At 43.8% G+C, this 17,731-nt stretch overlaps 1 protein-coding gene across 1 annotated transcript in view; it reads right to left on the minus strand.

The window, feature by feature from the left end:
- Window positions 1-17,731, minus strand: part of cd109 (CD109 molecule) — a 142,426-nt gene that overhangs the window by 113,413 nt on the left and 11,282 nt on the right. The window contains exons 3-8 of the mRNA XM_087991108.1: window positions 14,951-14,979; window positions 13,225-13,449; window positions 7,417-7,542; window positions 3,744-3,783; window positions 3,137-3,224; window positions 980-1,067 (exon numbers count right to left, since the gene is read on the minus strand). Of these exons, the coding sequence (XP_087847234.1) occupies window positions 980-1,067; window positions 3,137-3,224; window positions 3,744-3,783; window positions 7,417-7,542; window positions 13,225-13,449; window positions 14,951-14,979 (596 nt within the window). The remainder of the gene's footprint in view (window positions 1-979; window positions 1,068-3,136; window positions 3,225-3,743; window positions 3,784-7,416; window positions 7,543-13,224; window positions 13,450-14,950; window positions 14,980-17,731) is intronic.

Raw genomic sequence — 17,731 nt, forward strand, 5'->3', positions numbered from 1 at the left:
CCAAATCAGGATAGTGAGCGGCTTGGACGGGAACTTGTTCCCATGTATCTGCCTACCCTGTCCTTCTGGATGGAAGTGGCTGTGGGTTTAGAAGATGCTGTCTAAGGGTCATAGGTGAATTTCTGCAGTGCACCTGATAGAAAGTACACACTACTGCTACTGAGCATTGGTGATGGATGGAGTGAACATGAGAATATAAGAACATTGGGACAGCAGCAGGCCATTCAGCCTCTTGAGTTTGTTCTTCCATTCAATGAGACCACTCTGAGTTATGCCTAACTCCATAATCTACCTATGGCCCACTTTTACTTAATACATCAGCTTAACAAGAATGTATCTATCTCAGATTTAAAATGTGGATATTTGTCGACATGGTGCCATTCAAGTGGGCTGCTTTGTCCAGGGTGGTGTTGAACTTGTTGAGTGTTGTTGGAGCTACATTCATCCAGGTAAGTGGGAAGTATTCTATCACATCCCTGACTTGTAGATGATAGACAGGCCATGGGGAGGTGAGTTCCTCGCTACAGAATTCCTAACCTCTGATCTGCTCTTGTAGCCATAGCATTTATATGGCTATCCCAGTTCAGTTTCTAGTTGGTGGTAACCCCCAGGATGTTGATAGTAGGGGATTTACACAGTGCGCACAGAGTTGGGCAATCAAATTAATTCCCAAAACATTCACAGTGTGTTCTGGCATCCAGGAGGAAGGGAGATTCATTTCCTAAACTTGTTAGAATTTCCATTGCTGAGGCAGAGTGGGGAGAAGCACATCTGGAGCAAAACACCAGCATAGATGAGTTGGGCTGAATGGCCTGAATCTAGGCAGTCTGGATCAACCAATGTAATGGCCATTTGTATAGAATCTGAGATTGAAGCCTTCTTGAGTAATGATACCAGGAGAGGAGAGAACTGAAGGAGGAATGGGCATTGAGGTATAAAGGGAGAGCTGGTTTGAAGAGAAATAAAGTTTCAGAAGTACCTCAAAAGTTTTGTTTGTCATCTGTAAGAAGAACGGGAAGGAGATGCTAACCGTCACATTCCCTTTGACGGGTTTCCCATACAGGTATCTGAAAAGGAAGAAGATGTGAGGGCTGGCACAACCAAGATGAGAAACGAAGGGACAACAAAGCAGTATTCTGCTGCCGTTCACCAGAGGCTTCGGGCATTAAATGCAGACCTTACCAGCGACACCCCAAGACCAAATCAAACAAAAACAAATCAACGCCGTTCACATTCCTGCAAATTGTTAATGAGCTTTGGCCAGTGATGCAACAAAGTTTGGTGAAAGGACTTTGTTTCAAACCACGTCAAGGTGTAACCTCCTGACTGAGCTAGTGTTCAGCAACCTCCTTGAGTTCCTGAGGCGGCCGTCACTCACAACTGTCGCCAACATTTTCCACACCCTGTACACCCACTCAGCAAACTCGGTGCTGTCCACATCTGGCATTTCTCTCCCTTTGATCTTAGCGCCTGGTCAGTACCACTATGGCACTACAATAACAACAACCCTCATTTTTACAGCACCTCTAATGAAGTGGAACATCCCGAGGTACTTCAGGGGACTGATATAAAACAAAGTATGATGCCAGCGAACTATGTAAAGTGACTGTGTCAGGTGAGCCAGTGTTTTGTCCAAGAGGTCAATTTTATGAAGTAATTTAGAGGAGGTGAGGCAGGGCTACATAGAGAACAGATTCCAGAGTTTCAGGTTCAGACTACCAAAGATACGGACACCAATAATGGAGCAATATTGATTGGGAATGCCAAAGAATCCAGAATTAGCGGGGTCCAGAAATCTCAGAAGGATTTTTCTGATTGTTCATGTGCACATTGTTAGCATGGGTATTTAAGCACATCACTAATTCGCTGGAGAAGGTAGTGGTGAGTTGCCTTTCTGAACAGTGGCAGCTCTTGGGTGTAGATATCCCCACAGTGCTGTTATGGAGGGAGTTCCAGGATTTTGACCCAGCGACAGTGAAGGAACAGCGATATATGTCCAAGTCAGGAGGGTGAGTGGCTTGGAGGGAATATGCAGAGGCTGATGTTCCCATGGATCTGCCGCCGTTGCATCTGTCTAGATGGTAGTAGCCATCAAAGTGCTTTGGGAGGGGCCTTGAATATTCACTGCAATGCATACACATTGCCACTCTGCATCAGTGATGGAGAGAGTGAATGTCAAAGATGGTGGGTATGGTGCCAATCAAGTGGGCTTTGTCCTGGATGGTGTCGAGCTTCCTGAGTATTGTTGGAGCTGTTACCCATCCAGACCTTGTTGGGAGGTGCTGAGAAAACAGGAACTGAGAGAGTGATTCACTGCTGAATTGTCAGCCTCTGACTTCATCTTGTGGAGTTGGGGTGGGTTGTGGAGATAGAGAGGAGTGAGGTTATTTGACAACAAGAATGAGTATTTTAAAATCAGCAAACACAGCAGTGATGGGGAACAGGACTGGCTGTGAGTAAAGTCATGGACAGCAGAGTTTTGAATGACCTCAAGTTCCTGGAGGATATAACGTAGAGATCAGTACATATTCAATACCCATCCTTAGCCTCACCAATGCTGGATAACTTTCTTATAACGTAGAGATCAGTACATATTCAATACCCATCCTTAGCTTCACCAATGCTGGATAACTTTCTTATAACGTAGAGATCAGTACATATTCAATACCCATCCTTAGCTTCACCAATGCTGGATAATTTTCTTATAACGTAGAGATCAGTACATATTCAATACCCATCCTTAGCCTCACCAATGCTGGATAACTTTCTTATAATATAGAGATCAGTACATATTCAATACCCATCCTTAGCTTCACCAATGCTGGATAACTTTCTTATAACGTAGAGATCAGTACATATTCAATACCCATCCTTAGCTTCACCAATGCTGGATAACTTTCTTATAACGTAGAGATCAGTACATATTCAATACCCATCCTTAGCTTCACCAATGCTGGATAACTTTCTTATAACGTAGAGATCAGTACATATTCAATACCCATCCTTAGTTTCACCAATGCTGGACAACTTTCTTACTCAAGGGATGTCACTGTCTTAGGCCTAGTCAGACAATCTATTACAATTTGATGATTATCCTTTAGTTACCGTGTAAAGTTTGATGCTCAGAATAACTCACCGTCCAGTGACAGTACCGGTTAGGTCCATGTCATCAAGTGGAAGATACACAGATGATGTGTTGATTAAAACCTCAAAGCGAGACAACACTGAAATTGGAAATCAGTCAACAACACAATGAACTCAACTGGCTTGGAAATGTCATGGTTCAGATAACTGATTTATTTCAAGGCAGAGCTAAAACATACACTTTGAGCAAGAGAAACAAAGGTTATTGGGAATGGAGAGAAATGTGGAGTTGAGTGCAAAAGCAGATCAGCCGTGAATTTCTCTAATGACAGAGCAGGCTTGAGGGGCCAGATGGCCTACTGCTACTCTGAGCTCATACACTGCAGTTGTTACCCGTGCCTAACTTCCATTGAGAAGGCACCAGTGAACTGCCTTTCTTGAACCGCTGCAGCCTATTTGGGGTAGAGATGCCCATAGGAAGGGATTTCCAGGATTCTGACCCAGTGACACTGAAGGAACGGTGATTATATTTCCATAAGTCAGGATGGTGAGAGGCTTGGAGGGGAACATGTAGAGACTGGTGCTCCCATGCATCTGCTCTTCCTCAGTTCAAGAAAACTATTTCTGTCCTGCACCCGAAAAGACCACAAGTTACTTACCGTACTCAGAAACTGTGAAAATCTTTTCCTTTTGAACACCCTGTAATACAATGACAACATTAATGCATCCATAACAAGATTTTTCAAAAGGAACTTAAAACTGCACAATGGTTACCCCCTTTCCTATCACTCATTTACAGAGCAACATTTTACCCAAAGTTCGGCAACATTTTATCCATAGGGATCCATCTCAGGTTTGCTCGAAATGCATGGACATTATATAGAGGGTATTTAAAAGTTTGAAAATTATGCATTTAAAAGTAGTCTACTTTATAAACACTCTTGTTTGCTAGCTATAAAACCTTTCAGCAATGAGACATACCAGAAATGTGCTCAGTTAGAGCTGGGAATAGTACCAAATATTTATGAGATTTTGCCAGTGAGCATTTTCTCACATCAAGACTGTACACGTCGGACAGATTTTGCCTATTTATCCTATCCACGTCCCTCATGATTTTGTAAACCTCTATAAGGTCACCCCTCAGCCTCTAACACTCCAGGGAAAACAGCCCCAGCCTGATCAGCCTCAAATCCTCCAACCTTGGCAACATCCTTGTAAATCTTTTCTGAACCCTTTCAAGTTTCACAACATCTTTCCGATAGGAAGGAGACCAGAATTGCATGCAATATTCCAACAGTGGCCCAACCAATGTCCTGTACAGCCGCAACATGACCTCCCAACTCCTGTACTCAATGCTCTGACCAATAAAGGAAAGCATACCAAATGCCTTCTTCACTATCCTATCTATTTGCACTCCAAGATCTCTTTGTTCAGCAACACTCCCGAGGACCTTACCATTAAGTGTATACATCTTGCTATGATTTGCTTTCCCAAAAGGCTGCAGCTCGCATTTATCTGAATTAAACTACATCTGCCATTTCTCAGCCCATTGGCCCATCTGGTCAAGATCCTGTTGTAATCTGAGGTAACCCTCTTCGCTGTCCACTACACCTCCAATTTTGGTGTCATCTGCAAACTTACTAACTGTACTTCTTATGCTCCCATCCAAATCATTTATGTAAGTGACAAAAAGTAGAGAGCCCAGCACCAATCCTTGTGGCACCCCACTGGTCACAGGCCTCCAATCTGAAAAACAACCTTCCACCACCACCCTCTGTCTTCTACCTTTGAGCCAGTTCTGTATCCAAATGGCTAGTTCTCCCTGTATTCCATGAGATCTAACCTTGCTAATCAGTCTCCCATGGGGAACCTGGTCGAATGCCTTATTGAAGTCCATATAGATCACATCTACTGCTCTGCCCTCATCAATCTTCTTTGTTACTTCATCAAAAAACTCAATCAAGTTTGTGAGACATGATTTCCCACGCACAAAGCCATGTTGACTTTCCCGAATCAGACTTTGCCTTTCCAAATACATGTACATCCTGTCCCTCAGGATTCCCTCCAACAACTTGCCCACCACCGAGGTCAGGCTCACCAGTCTATAGTTCCCTGGCTTGTCTTTACCACCCTTCTTAAACAGTGGCACCACGTTTGCCAACCTCCAACTATCCAAATGGCTAGTTCTCCCTGTATTCTATGAGATCTAATCTTGCTAATCAGTCTCCCATGGGGAACCTTGTCGAACACCTTACTGAAGTCCATATAGATCACATCTACCACTCTGCCCTCATCAATCCTCTTTGTTACTTCTTCAAAAAACTCAATCACATTTGTGAGACATGATTTTCCACGCACAAAGCCATGTTGACGATCCCTAATTAGTCCTTGCTTTTCCAAATACATGTACATCCTGTCCCTCAGGATTCTATAGTTCCCTGGCTTGTTCTTACCACCCTTCTTAAACAGTGGCACCACGTTTGCCAACCTCCAATCTTCCGACACCTCACCTGTGACTATCGATGATACAAATATCTCAGCAAGAGGCCCAGCAATCACTTCTCTAGCTTCCCATAGAGTTCTCGGGTACACCTGATCAGGTCCTGGGGATTTATCCACCTTTAACCATTTCAAGACATCCAGCACTTCCTCCTCTGTAATCTTGACATTTTGCAAGATGTCACCATCTATTTCCCTACAGTCTATATCTTCCATATCCTTTTCCACAGTAAATACTGATGCAAAATATTCATTTAGTATCTCCCCCTTTTTCTATGGCTCCACACAAAGGCTGCTTTTCTGATCTTTGCGAGGCCCTATTCTCCCCCTAGTTACCTTTTTGTCCTTAATGTATTTGTAAAACCCCTCTGGATTCTCCTTAATTCTATTTGCCAAAGCTATCTCATGTCCCTGTTTTGCCCTCCTGATTTCCCTCTTAAGTATACTCCTACTTTCTTTATACTCTTCTAAGGAATCACTCGATCTATCCTGCCTGTACCTGACATAGCTTCCTCTTTTTCTTAACTAAACCCTCAATTTCTTTAGTCATCCAGCATTCCCTATATCTACCAGCCTTCCCTTTCACCCTAACAGGAACATACTTTCTCTGGATTCTTGTTATCTCATTTCTGAAGGCTTCCCATTTTCCAGCCATCCCTTTACCTGCAAACATCTGCCTCCAGTCAGCTTTTGAAAGTTCTTGCCTCATACCATCAAAATTGGCCTTTCTCCAATTTAGAACTTCAACTTCTAAATCTGGTCTATCCTTTTCCATCACGATTTTAAAACGAATAGAATTATGGTCGCTGGCCCCAAAGTGCTCCCCCACTGACACCTCAGTCACCTGCCCTGCCTTATTTCCCAAGAGTAGGTCAAGTTTTGCACCTTCTCTAGTAGGTACATCCACATACTGAATCAGAAAATTGTCTTGTACACACTTAAGAAATTCCTCTCCATCTAAACCTTTAACACTATGGCAGTCCCAGTCGATGTTTGGTAAGTTAAAATCCTCTACCATAACCACCCTATTATTCTTACAGATAACTGAGATCATGAGGAATAAAGGAATAAAATGATTCTTTTCATGTACACACAGCACTTGATGCCCATTCCCTAATCACCCTGGAGAAGGTGGTGGTGAACTACTTTACTGAATCACTGCTGACCGGGGATCAGACTGATGACCTAGTGGTATTGTCAGTGGGCTATTAATCCAGGGACCCCGGTGACAATCTGGGAACCAGGGCTCAAATTCTGCACGGCAGATGGTGGAATTAGAAACCAACAATTTAAAAAAATTGACAAGCCAATAACCATGAAATGATTGTTGCGGAATAACGCAACTCACTAAGCCCCACTCGGGAAGGAAATCTGCCGTCCTTAACTGGTCTGGCCTGCATGTGATGCCAGTAATGTTGTGATGAAGGGTCTCTGGACCCATATCATTGACTCTACTTTCTCTCCACAAATGCTGGCAGACCTGCTGAGTTTCTTCAACAATTTCTGTTTTCGCCACAGCAATGTGGTTGACTCTTAACTGCCCTCTCGGCAATTAGGGATGGGCAATAAATGCTGGCCTGGCCAATGATGCCCATATCACATGAATGAAGGAACACCCATAATGTGGCTAGGAATGGACTCCCAGGAATTTGAGCCAACAATATCATGTGCTGACAGAAGGGGATAAAAAGGTGTGGAAGGAGGTTTGTGCGAAGTATAAATTCTAGTATGCAGCAGATGGGCCAAATGGCCTGACCCGCTGCTGTATACAAAACATGGCCTTTGTCAGTGGTGAGTTTTGCTAAAGTGAACAGTAGGATTAATAATACTCACATTAGATATAACCTGTATGTACCAGTTTCCGAGTAATGAGTTTGGAGACAGTGGAAATTCCTTAGAAACAACACCTACAGTGGGCTCCAAGTCCAGCCACTGTTGGATCACAAACTTCCGTGGACTCTGTTGGAATACAAATTACATTTCATTTTGGTGTTAATTATTATTCAGTTCAGTTATTTCTCTCATATTTTATGCAGCGAGCATTAGCAATAATGATAAAGCACCAACAAATTTTATTTATTTAGCACCTGGTTGAGCACGGAAGTGACGACTGACAGCCCAGTGCACCGCTGAGGGGGTTGGGAAATGTTGAGGTGAGACTTAATATTGAGGTGGATATAAATGATCCCTGTTGTGGTTCTGTTCGCCGAGCTGGAAGCTTTTGTTGCAAACGTTTCGTCCCCTGGCTAGGCGACATCATCAGTGCTTGGGAGCCTCCTGTGAAGCCAGGGGACAAAACGTTTGCAACAAAAACTTCCAGCTCGGCGAACAGAACCACAACAACGAGCACCCGAGCTACAAATCTTCGCACAAACTTTGAATAAATGATCCCTTGTCACATTTTCCAAGAAGACCGGGGTGGCGGGGGGGGGGGGGGGGGGGCGGGGGTGGTTAGCCTTGACATTCTGGCCAGTAATCCTCCCTCAATCCACATGACAAAGGCAGATTATCTAATCATGACCACAATCTGATTATTGGATCGCACTGTGTGTGTGTATTTCCTCCAATACATTTTGAAAGTTTTTTTAATGGGACATCCTACAATCTTAACAGAAGCTAAATATTGGCAACTTTTTATTCCATTTTTCAGTAAATACTGGCAACTCATATGGTCAGTGGGAAAGTAAGTTGTGAAGAAGACTTAAAGAGATGTACAGCATGGAAACAGACCCTTCGGTCCAACCCGTCCATGCTCACCAGATATCCTTGAGGAGTTTTCAAATGATAAGTAAGTGGGTGATAATTTAGCAGCTGGAATATAATGTAGAAAAACATGAATCTCTGCAATTTGGCAGGAAAAATAGGAAAGCAGAATGCTATTTAAATGAAAAGAGTTTGCAGAACTCTGAGATACAGAGAGTTCCGGGTGTCCAGGTATACAAATCACATAAAGTTAATAGAGCATATGATTAGAAAGACCAACGGAAGGTTAGCATTTATTGCAAGGGGAATGAATAGGTAGGTAGAGCAATACAGACAGAGAGAATTGTAAGGAAGTCTCCCTCCAGTTTTATTGGTGACACTGTATCTGGAAGATTTGGCACAGTTTTGATCTCCTCAAATTAAAAAAAAGGACAGAGAAGCTCTAGAAACAATCCAGCGAAGGTTCACTCAACTAACACATGCGATGGTAGTGGGCTATGCTGGAAGAAAAAGTTGGACAGGCTGGACCGAGGTCTATTGGGGTTTAGTAGAATGAGAGGTGATCTTATGAAAACATAGCAGGTCATGAAGGTCTCGAAAAAGGCAGATTCCGCAAGGATGTTTCCCCTTGTGGGAGACTTTAAAACAGCTTAAAAATGATGGATGTTTCATTTAAGGTGGAGAAGAGCAGAACTTTTCTTGCTCAGAGGGTCATGCGTCTTTGAAACTCTCTTTCCGAGAGACCGGTTTGGGAAGAATCATTGTATGTTGTTTGTTTTTAAAGCAGAGGTAAATAGATTTTTAATTAACCCCTTACCCGGCAAAGACGGGTTAACTTGTCTTCACCCAATTTGTCTTTTTCAGAGTGCGACGAGTAAACTCGTCCAAAACACATAATTTCAAAAACAGCCACAGACGAGTTTATACGTCAATTCTCGGCATTTCTGGGCCCTTCTCAGCTAGAAACGAGTATACTCGGTGACTCATACGTCTGGTAGCTGTGTCTCTTCCGCCTCAGGCATTGCAAGAAGCGTCGACGCACCGCTTTTGGGCACACACTGTCATTCGTTTTTTTCTGTTTTTTTTTTACAAATTACGCCCAGATGTCGAGCTCAGAAGATGACAATGAGTATGAACCTTCTATTAGAAGCTTGGATACATCAGATGAGAGTGCAAGCTTGTCTGATAATGGCTATTCTCTCTCAAGTGAGGAGGAGGAGGAGGAGGATGGACGAATTTGGTGTCGGCATGTGGTGTCAGAAGAATGCATGCTTCCTCCACCGCCGCGCTTCCCAAGCACTGGAAATCCTGGAATATCAATTGATCAAGACACAGCTGATATGACTCCTTTGGATTTTTTTAGTCTTTTATGTGACAACAGAATTATTGATCCAATTGTGGACGAAACTAATCTCTTTGCTGACCAAACTGGAGAAAGAGATTGTATGTGGCGCCCTGTAACAAAGGCAGAAATTTGTGTGTTTTTCACCTTGAAAATGCTTGGGGGTATTGTGAAAATGCCAGATCAAGGAATGAACTGGTCGAAAGATGAACTACTTGAAAGACCAATTTTTTTTTGCCGAAAATGGTATCTTCAAAATAAAATTTCAAGTAAAATATTGGAAATAGATAAAAACAAAAGTTATTTCCATAATCAGCATTAAAAATACTATAAAAAAAAGGAATTAAATAATTCGTCTGAAAATGAAACGTTTTCTCCAAAAAACGTTGCTGGGAAAGGGGTTAAAAAGGGAGTCAAAGAATATTAGGAATATCATAGAATCCCTGCAGTGTGGAAGCGGAGCTATTCAGCCCATTGAGTCCACACTGACCCTCCGAACAGCATGGCACCCAGAGTCGCCCTATAGCCCTGCATTTCCAATGGCTAACCCACCTAGCCCGCACATCACTGGACACAATGGGAATTTTAGCATGGCCAATCCACTTAACCTGCACAACTTTGGACTGTGGGAGAAAAGCTGAAAGTGTGTTGCTGGAAAAGCGCAGCAGGTCAGGCAGCATCCAAGGAGCAGGAGAATCGACGTTTCGGGCGTGAGCCCTTCTTCAGGAAATCCTTGGATGCTGCCTGACCTGCTGCGCTTTTCCAGCAACACATTTTCAGCTCTGATCTCCAGCATCTGCAGTCCTCACTTTTTCCACTGTGGGAGAAAATCAGAGCACCCAGAGGGAACCCACACAGACACAGGGAAAATGCACAAACTCCGCACAGTTGGTCACCTAAGGCTGGAATTGAACCTGGGCCCCTGGCGCTGCTGAGGTAGCAGTGCTAACCACCCAGCTCAGTTGGGGAAGAGGAATTGAGGCCACCATCAGATCAGCCTTGATTTTTCTCAGTGGTGGAGCAGACTTAAGGCACTGAGTGGCCAACTCTGGCTGCTAATTCATATAATCATCTGCTATACACAATTGGTATCTGTCTAGGGTCAGGGACTCACTTGGTATCAGTGTGAGAAAGGACAAAGGAATATATCCATTAATACATCTCTTACAACACTTTATGTATTATAAGCCAATTTAGAAACTCAGTGACTGTTAAAGACAAGAAACTTGTGATAATATAGCACTGTACTGCAACAGCAGATGTCTCAAAATGCTTTACACCTAACAAAATACATCTGAAATGTAGTCCCCTGTTGATAACATGACAAATGTTTTCTAGGTGTAAAGTGCTCACAAACAACATTGAGATGGAATCAGACCTCATTTTGTGGTGGACGTTTGGACACCGGTCAACATGATAAGATAACTCACTTCACTTCTGTAAAGAGTTCCGCGGGTTGTTTAGCACCCATACGGGATTAGGTAAACAATCATGAGCTGAATGACTTGGCAGGTTAGTTGTCAATGAGACCAAACAAACTGGTAAGTAATCTCTTGTCAAGAATTAGGTTCCTGCTTCAGTTTCTAAAACAGTCTGAAATAATCCCAGAGCAGACAACAATTGAAACAAAGAGGCCCATTCAGTTTGAGGGATATACAACACCTTGCACATTAACAGCCTCAAGTGGCATGCTGCACCAAAACTTGCAAATTAAAGTTTTGATTTGATTAATTCCATTCAAAGCACCATGTCAATCACGAGATTTTAATGATAATGCTTTTTACAAACCTTGAATCATCAGGGCCGGTTCCTCAACTTTAAAACAAAATGCATTAACATTAAGGCTAACAGGAAATTGAGGATGTTTATCCAACAGCAACAGCCCACCCTTATCCAGCAAAACATGTCAAGGCACATCATGGTGGTACTCCCAGACAAGGTTTGATACCAAGTCACAATATTAGAACAAGTCGCAGAAAACCTTGGTCAAAAATGTCAGATTTCAGAAGTGGCTTAAAGACAGATGGAAGTTTGGAGAGCAAGTGCCAAAGTTTAGAGCCTAAATTTAGCTGAAAGTGAACTTTTACAATTAAAACTCAGGGAACGTCCAAAAATTGTCCAGAAAGTTACAAATAAAGCTTCTGAGGCAAGAAAACTAAAAGTTAAAGGGACAATAAAATTAGCTTGGTAACAATATTGGCAACAAAAATAAGTGTTGAATGTTTAATATGCAATTCCTCTTTGTTGCTGTTTTCAATTCCTCTATTCTTGTCTATCACACGACAAGCTTTGGATTTGACTTTCCACCTTACACTTCAAAAATTAACTTAACTTGTTATTCCTCAGTTGGTTGTTTAACATCATAGAGTCGTAGAAGTTTACAGCACAGAAAAAGGCCCTTCGGCCCATCATAGCCATACTAGTCAAAAACAACCACCAAACTATTCTAATCCCATTTCCCACCACTTGGCCCATACACTTGTAATGCCTTGATATCTCAAGTGTATACCTAAATACTTCTTAAACATTATGAGGATACCTGCCTCTGTTCCTTACCTAAATCCCAGTGATTGATTCCTCCACCAAAGAGAAACACTTTTTTTTTTCTCTACCCTGTCGATGCCCCTCTAAATTTAAGCATTTAAATCATGCCCCCATTCAGTACCCAAAGCCCCAAGGAAAACAGCATTCTTCATAACTGGAACTCTCCAGCCCATTTAACATCCTGGTAAATCTCCTCTGTACCCTCTCCAGTGCATTCATATCCCAACTTTAATGTGGTACCCAGAACTGTGCAAAATACTCTAACCATAATCAGTCATTTAGTAACAAAATCAGAAATTGCTGGAAAAGCTCAGCAGGTCTGGCAACATCTGTGGAGAGAAAGCAGAGTTAACATTTGTGGTCCAGTGACCCTTTTGTTCTGAAGGCGAAAGGCAAGGAACTCAACTCCTGACACCGCAAAGCCTGTCTATCATCTATAAGACATGAGTCAGGCATATGATGGAAAACTCCCTCCTTTTGTGGATGGGTGCAGTGTCAGCAACACTGAAGAAGCTCAATGCCAACCAGGACAAAGCATCCTGGTCAAATGGTACAGCACCCACAACTTGAACATTCACTCCTACCGCTGCAGTGCACAGTGGTAGCAGTGTGTACCAACTTCAAGATACACTGCAGGAACTTGCGAAGTCTTCTTTGGGCGTATCTTTCAAACCAACTCCCCCGCCCCACCCACCCCCAACCACCGTCCCCACCCCTCACCAACTCCTACCACTTAGAAAGTCAAGGGTAGCAGATGCATAGGAACACCAATGTCTGCAAGATCCCCCCTTGACTTTGAAATATATCACCGTTCCTTCATTGTCACTGAGTCAAAATCTTGGAACTCCCTCCCTGACAATGCTGAGAGCGTATCTGCACCCAGGTGGTTCAAACAGTTTCTCAATGACAATCAAGGAGGTGCAATCAATGGGTTATTTTTGTCAATGACTCACAAACCCCATGCAATGAATGAAAACTCGAAAGGCTAATAGTTACAATGAAGCAAAGGATGTAACCTCTTCCGCCCATCAGTACTCTTAAGTGGGACTTACACGAATGATGATACTTATTTTGCCCATATACGGTTTCAGGTCAGGGTAGATAGAGATGGCTCGAATCTTCACTGTCTGCCCTGGTTTGTACATAGCCTTGTCTGTCTGGATCAAGATGGAGACAGGTTCCTTCACAATCCTCACAGAGCTTGAGTTGGTAAACAGCAGTCTTTCCTCTGAGTAGCCTTGGACTACCAATTCATAGTAGTTTTCTGGTAATCCCTCCTAGGAGTTGAGAAAGACGACAAAAAATGTCACAGCACAACAATTGCTCTTCTTGCAACAAATATTCAGAAATACACATTGGGAAAGTTATCATGTGCAGTCTGTCATTTAACCTTCACTGTCTCTCACCTATTGCACATCTTCCATCTGTCTCTTGTCTTTCCTGTTAATACCCTTTTCTTATTGACCTGGTTAAAACCCATAGATTTGGATCTTTAGCTTTTTCTATGGAATCCCTATAGTGTGAAAGCAGGCCATTTGGTCCATTGAGTCTGCAGTGACCTTTCCCACCCGGACGTACCTCCCCCCAATCCTATAACCCTGCATTTCCCATGGCTAACTCATCTAGCCTAGGCATCCCTGGACACTATGGGTAATCTAGCATGGCCAAATCACCTAATCTGCACATTTTTGGATTGTGGGAGGAAACCCATACAGACACAGGGAGACATGGGAGGCGATGGCCTACTGGTATTATCGCTGGACTGTTAATCCAGAAATCCAGGTAATGTTCTGGGGGCCTAGGCATGAATCCTGCCTTGGCAAATGGCAGACTTTGAATTCAATAAAAATCTAGAATTAAGAATCTAGTAATGACCATGAATCGATTGTTGGGAAAAGCCCATCTGGTTCATTAATGTCCTATAGGGAAGGAAATTGCCATCCTTACTTGGTCTGGCCTACATGTGACTCCAGACCCACAGTGATGTGGTTGACACTTAACTGCCCTCTGGGCAATTAGGGATGGGCAACAAATGCTGGCTAGCCGGCAACGCCCTCATCCCATGAATGAATAAATGAGAAAAAAAACTGACAGTCACCCAAGGGTGGAATCAAACCTAGGTCTCTGGGGCTGTGAGGCAGCACTGAGCCACCATGCCGCACCCTCGAGCACTGAACCATTAACTCAGTTTCTCTCCACAGGTGTGCAAGACCTATGGAGCATTCCCAGTGCTTTCTGATTTTATTGCAGGTTTTCACATCTGCAACATTTTATTTTCGTGTGGAGACACAGAGGGGCAGATGTCGCTGGATCCTGAGGCCAATTTTAATCCCTCCACTTGCAGACAACTGCAATTGGGCCTCTAAGTCTGCTGCATACAATTTTGCAATATTCACCATGAGAAAGAATAGTGCTTTGCCATAGAGTGAAAGAATCATGGAGATCTACATCACTGGAGACCCTTCGGCCCATTGCACCCATTCCGGTCAAAACAGAAACACACATCACAACTACGAAAATCAACCCCTATGGTATCCTCAATGTCGAATCATTCCACAAGTAAGAAAGTAAAGTTCAAAGAAAGTGGGGGGAAAGCTGTTCTTGGACCCTCATGCTTTTTAATCCTCCACATTGTGTCCCACAGTGTCCTACAGATTCACTGACTGTTCCTGAACACTGTTCATCTGTGAGATCGTGACCCGGATTCGATACCCAGTGTCATCAAACCCCCTACTGAACCTACCTCAAACACCTTCATCATTGTATTTAAATACTTACTGTTGGGAGAACCAATTTTCCCATAGAACCTGAAAGACACAACACAGCAAGGAACTCCCATTAATCAGCTGTAATGAAAATGTCAGAGGGAATAAAATATCACATTGTTACATTCTTTCTGAATGGCCAAATGAACTCTCCTGAGAGTTGTGCTATACTGACTTTGAAATTCCTCTCCTTGTTTTCACAACCCCAATTGGCCTCTCTTTTACCCATATGTCTGTCACCTCTTCCAGCCCCGCATCCCGGTCAGGTCTCAGAGCTTCTCTAGCTCTGGTCTCTTGAACGTTACCAGTGTTAGTCACTCCAAGACTGGTGGCTGCTCCTTCTGTTGCCTGGGCAACAATCTCTGGAATTCCCTCCCAACAACACTCCCCCTCCCCAACTCCTTTTCGCCACCAAAAACATTAACCAAAGCCTACAAGTTTGGCCAAGCTTTGGACTGGGCAATCCAAATTCTCTTCCTCTGCATGTGATTAGGTGTCTAACGTTCTTTGATGAGGCTCCCATGAAACTTCTTGTGAAGTTCTACTTCATTAAAGGTGCTATATAAATGTGTATATTGTTATACTGTCTTATACCACGGGAAATCTGTTAAATCTGCAGCTGTAAAAAAAAGTAAGGAAATTGAACCAACCCCGTTCTTAGAGAGTTCCACCTTAATTCCCAAGGTGCCAATTTCTCAGATGTTTTTGATGAGTTCATCAAATCAAGAAAATTAATTCATTAATGCAGAAGGAGTTTTAAAATAATAGTGTGTGTGTTCCTAATCCAGGTGATAGACAGTTAAAAATAGCAGCGAGATCTACCTGTGCATGCACAGATGCACATCCAATCCAACCTGAACACAAACGTATTCACCATTTCTCTTGATCAGACCCTGGGGCTTTTATTCTGCTCAAAATGGCCAGTGACATCTTCATTTCCTCTCTGATCACATCAGGTGACAACAGGATGGAATCACAAGAAGTGAGGTTGAAATAACTCCCCAGAGGCTGGTATCCCGTCACCAAGTCACCCTTTATCTACACATGGAGAGTCCTTGACACTGACCCAGCTCCCTCACAGCCAGCTCTCAGAGTGAGCAGAACCTCTGACACCCCTGTTTCTGGTTTCTTTCTTCATTTTATTTTTCCTTTCTCCCCCCCACATTCCCGCCTAACTGCGGTGGTGCTTATTTTCTCCCAGCACCCATGTCGTGTGTGTGCAGATGTCGGACACAGTGAAAAATAACGAGTGTGTACATCTTTACTTATATCCCACCAGCAGGAAGAAAGGAAACACCCGAGTGGCCAGTGACAAACAGAGCCCTTCACATCAAAGGGCAATGCTGTGTGGTAAAAAAAAAAGGGAAGGGGAGGGCAGGGATTAAATCAAGATAGTGTTGGAGGGGGAAATAAAGCACACCATTCCCTGAGGTGCCCACCTCTTCCTGAACTGCTCGATGGAGTTGGTGGACACCACATGTTCCCTCTCCAGGGACACTTGGGCTCAAACGTGGCCACGGAAGAGGGGCAGGCAATCAGCCACAATGACCCTCACTGCAGCCCGCTGCCTGGACTTATTTATGGGCAGTTTGGCCAAGCTCAGGACCAGGTCCACGAGGAGGTCCTCCGAACTAAACACTCCTATTTCTTCTTTTTCGAGCTCTCAGAGAAAGCAGGATGTCTGACACTCCTGTTTATTTTTTTCTTTCTTTTTTTTGCTTTCTTCTTTTTTTTAAAAGCCCCCACGCTACTGCCTAACTGCAGCAGTGCTTAATTTTTTTCCCCAGCACCCATGCTGTGTGTGTGCAGGTGTGAGACACAGTGAGAGACACAAGGTGCACGAAGCTTTATTCAGTTTCGACCACCAGGAAGAAAGGAAACACCCGAGTGGCCAGTGACAAACACTGCCCTTCACATCAAAGGGCAATGCTGTGTGATCAAACAGTGAAGGGGAGGGCAGGGATTAAATCAAAATAGAGTTGGAGGGGGAAATAATGCACTCCACTCCCTGCGGCGCCCACCTCTCCCTGAACAACTCCAGGGTGTTGGTGGGCACCGCGTGCTCCTTCTCCAGAGACACCCGGGCTCTAACGTAACCGCGGAAGAGGGGCAGGCAATCAGCCCTAACGACCGTCTCCACGGCCCGCTGCCTGGACCTGTTTACGGTCAGCTTGGCCAGGCCCAGGAGCAGACCCACGAGGAGGTCCTCCGAACTAAACACTCCTATTTCTATCTGTCAGCCAGGGCTTCCTGATTGGACCAGATTAACAGCCCCAATCAGGGAACTCCAAGGTCCAGTGGCTGACAATCACTACTGAGGTTTTACTTAGTAGAAACTTTGCCAATCTTCAAGACTGGAGAACGTGGACAGGCTGAGATAAGCTAGGCTTGCAATTTCCCCTGAAAGTTCCCTGCATGTGTTGAATGGAGTTAGGTTTGGGGCTGCTGTTTGCTCTTCTGCATGATGTTGTTAGTTTGAAGCAAGGCTGAATCAAATTGTCAGACAATGTTGAACTGCAACAATACACTTCTGCCCACATGCATTCTTTGCTCAAGTTGGCATTGGTGTCCCCCATAAATGCAGGCACACTTAGAAAATAGGCTTGGGAAAGCAAAGGGTGACACTGCTTTGTGAATAAATAGATTCAGAGGGAACGAGACTTGAGCATCGATTATAACAAAGCATTGACAAAGGTGCTTTGGTGGGTGGCACAGTGGCATAGTGGCTAGCACTGCTGCCTCACAGCACCAGGGACCCCGGTTCAATTCCCACCTCAGGCAATTGTCTGTGTGG

Source organism: Chiloscyllium plagiosum, unplaced genomic scaffold, assembly GCF_037043375.1.
Source record: "Chiloscyllium plagiosum isolate Xiang-an unplaced genomic scaffold, Cpla_swu_hap1 HiC_scaffold_10, whole genome shotgun sequence".
In the NCBI taxonomy this organism is placed as follows: Eukaryota; Metazoa; Chordata; class Chondrichthyes; order Orectolobiformes; family Hemiscylliidae; genus Chiloscyllium; species Chiloscyllium plagiosum.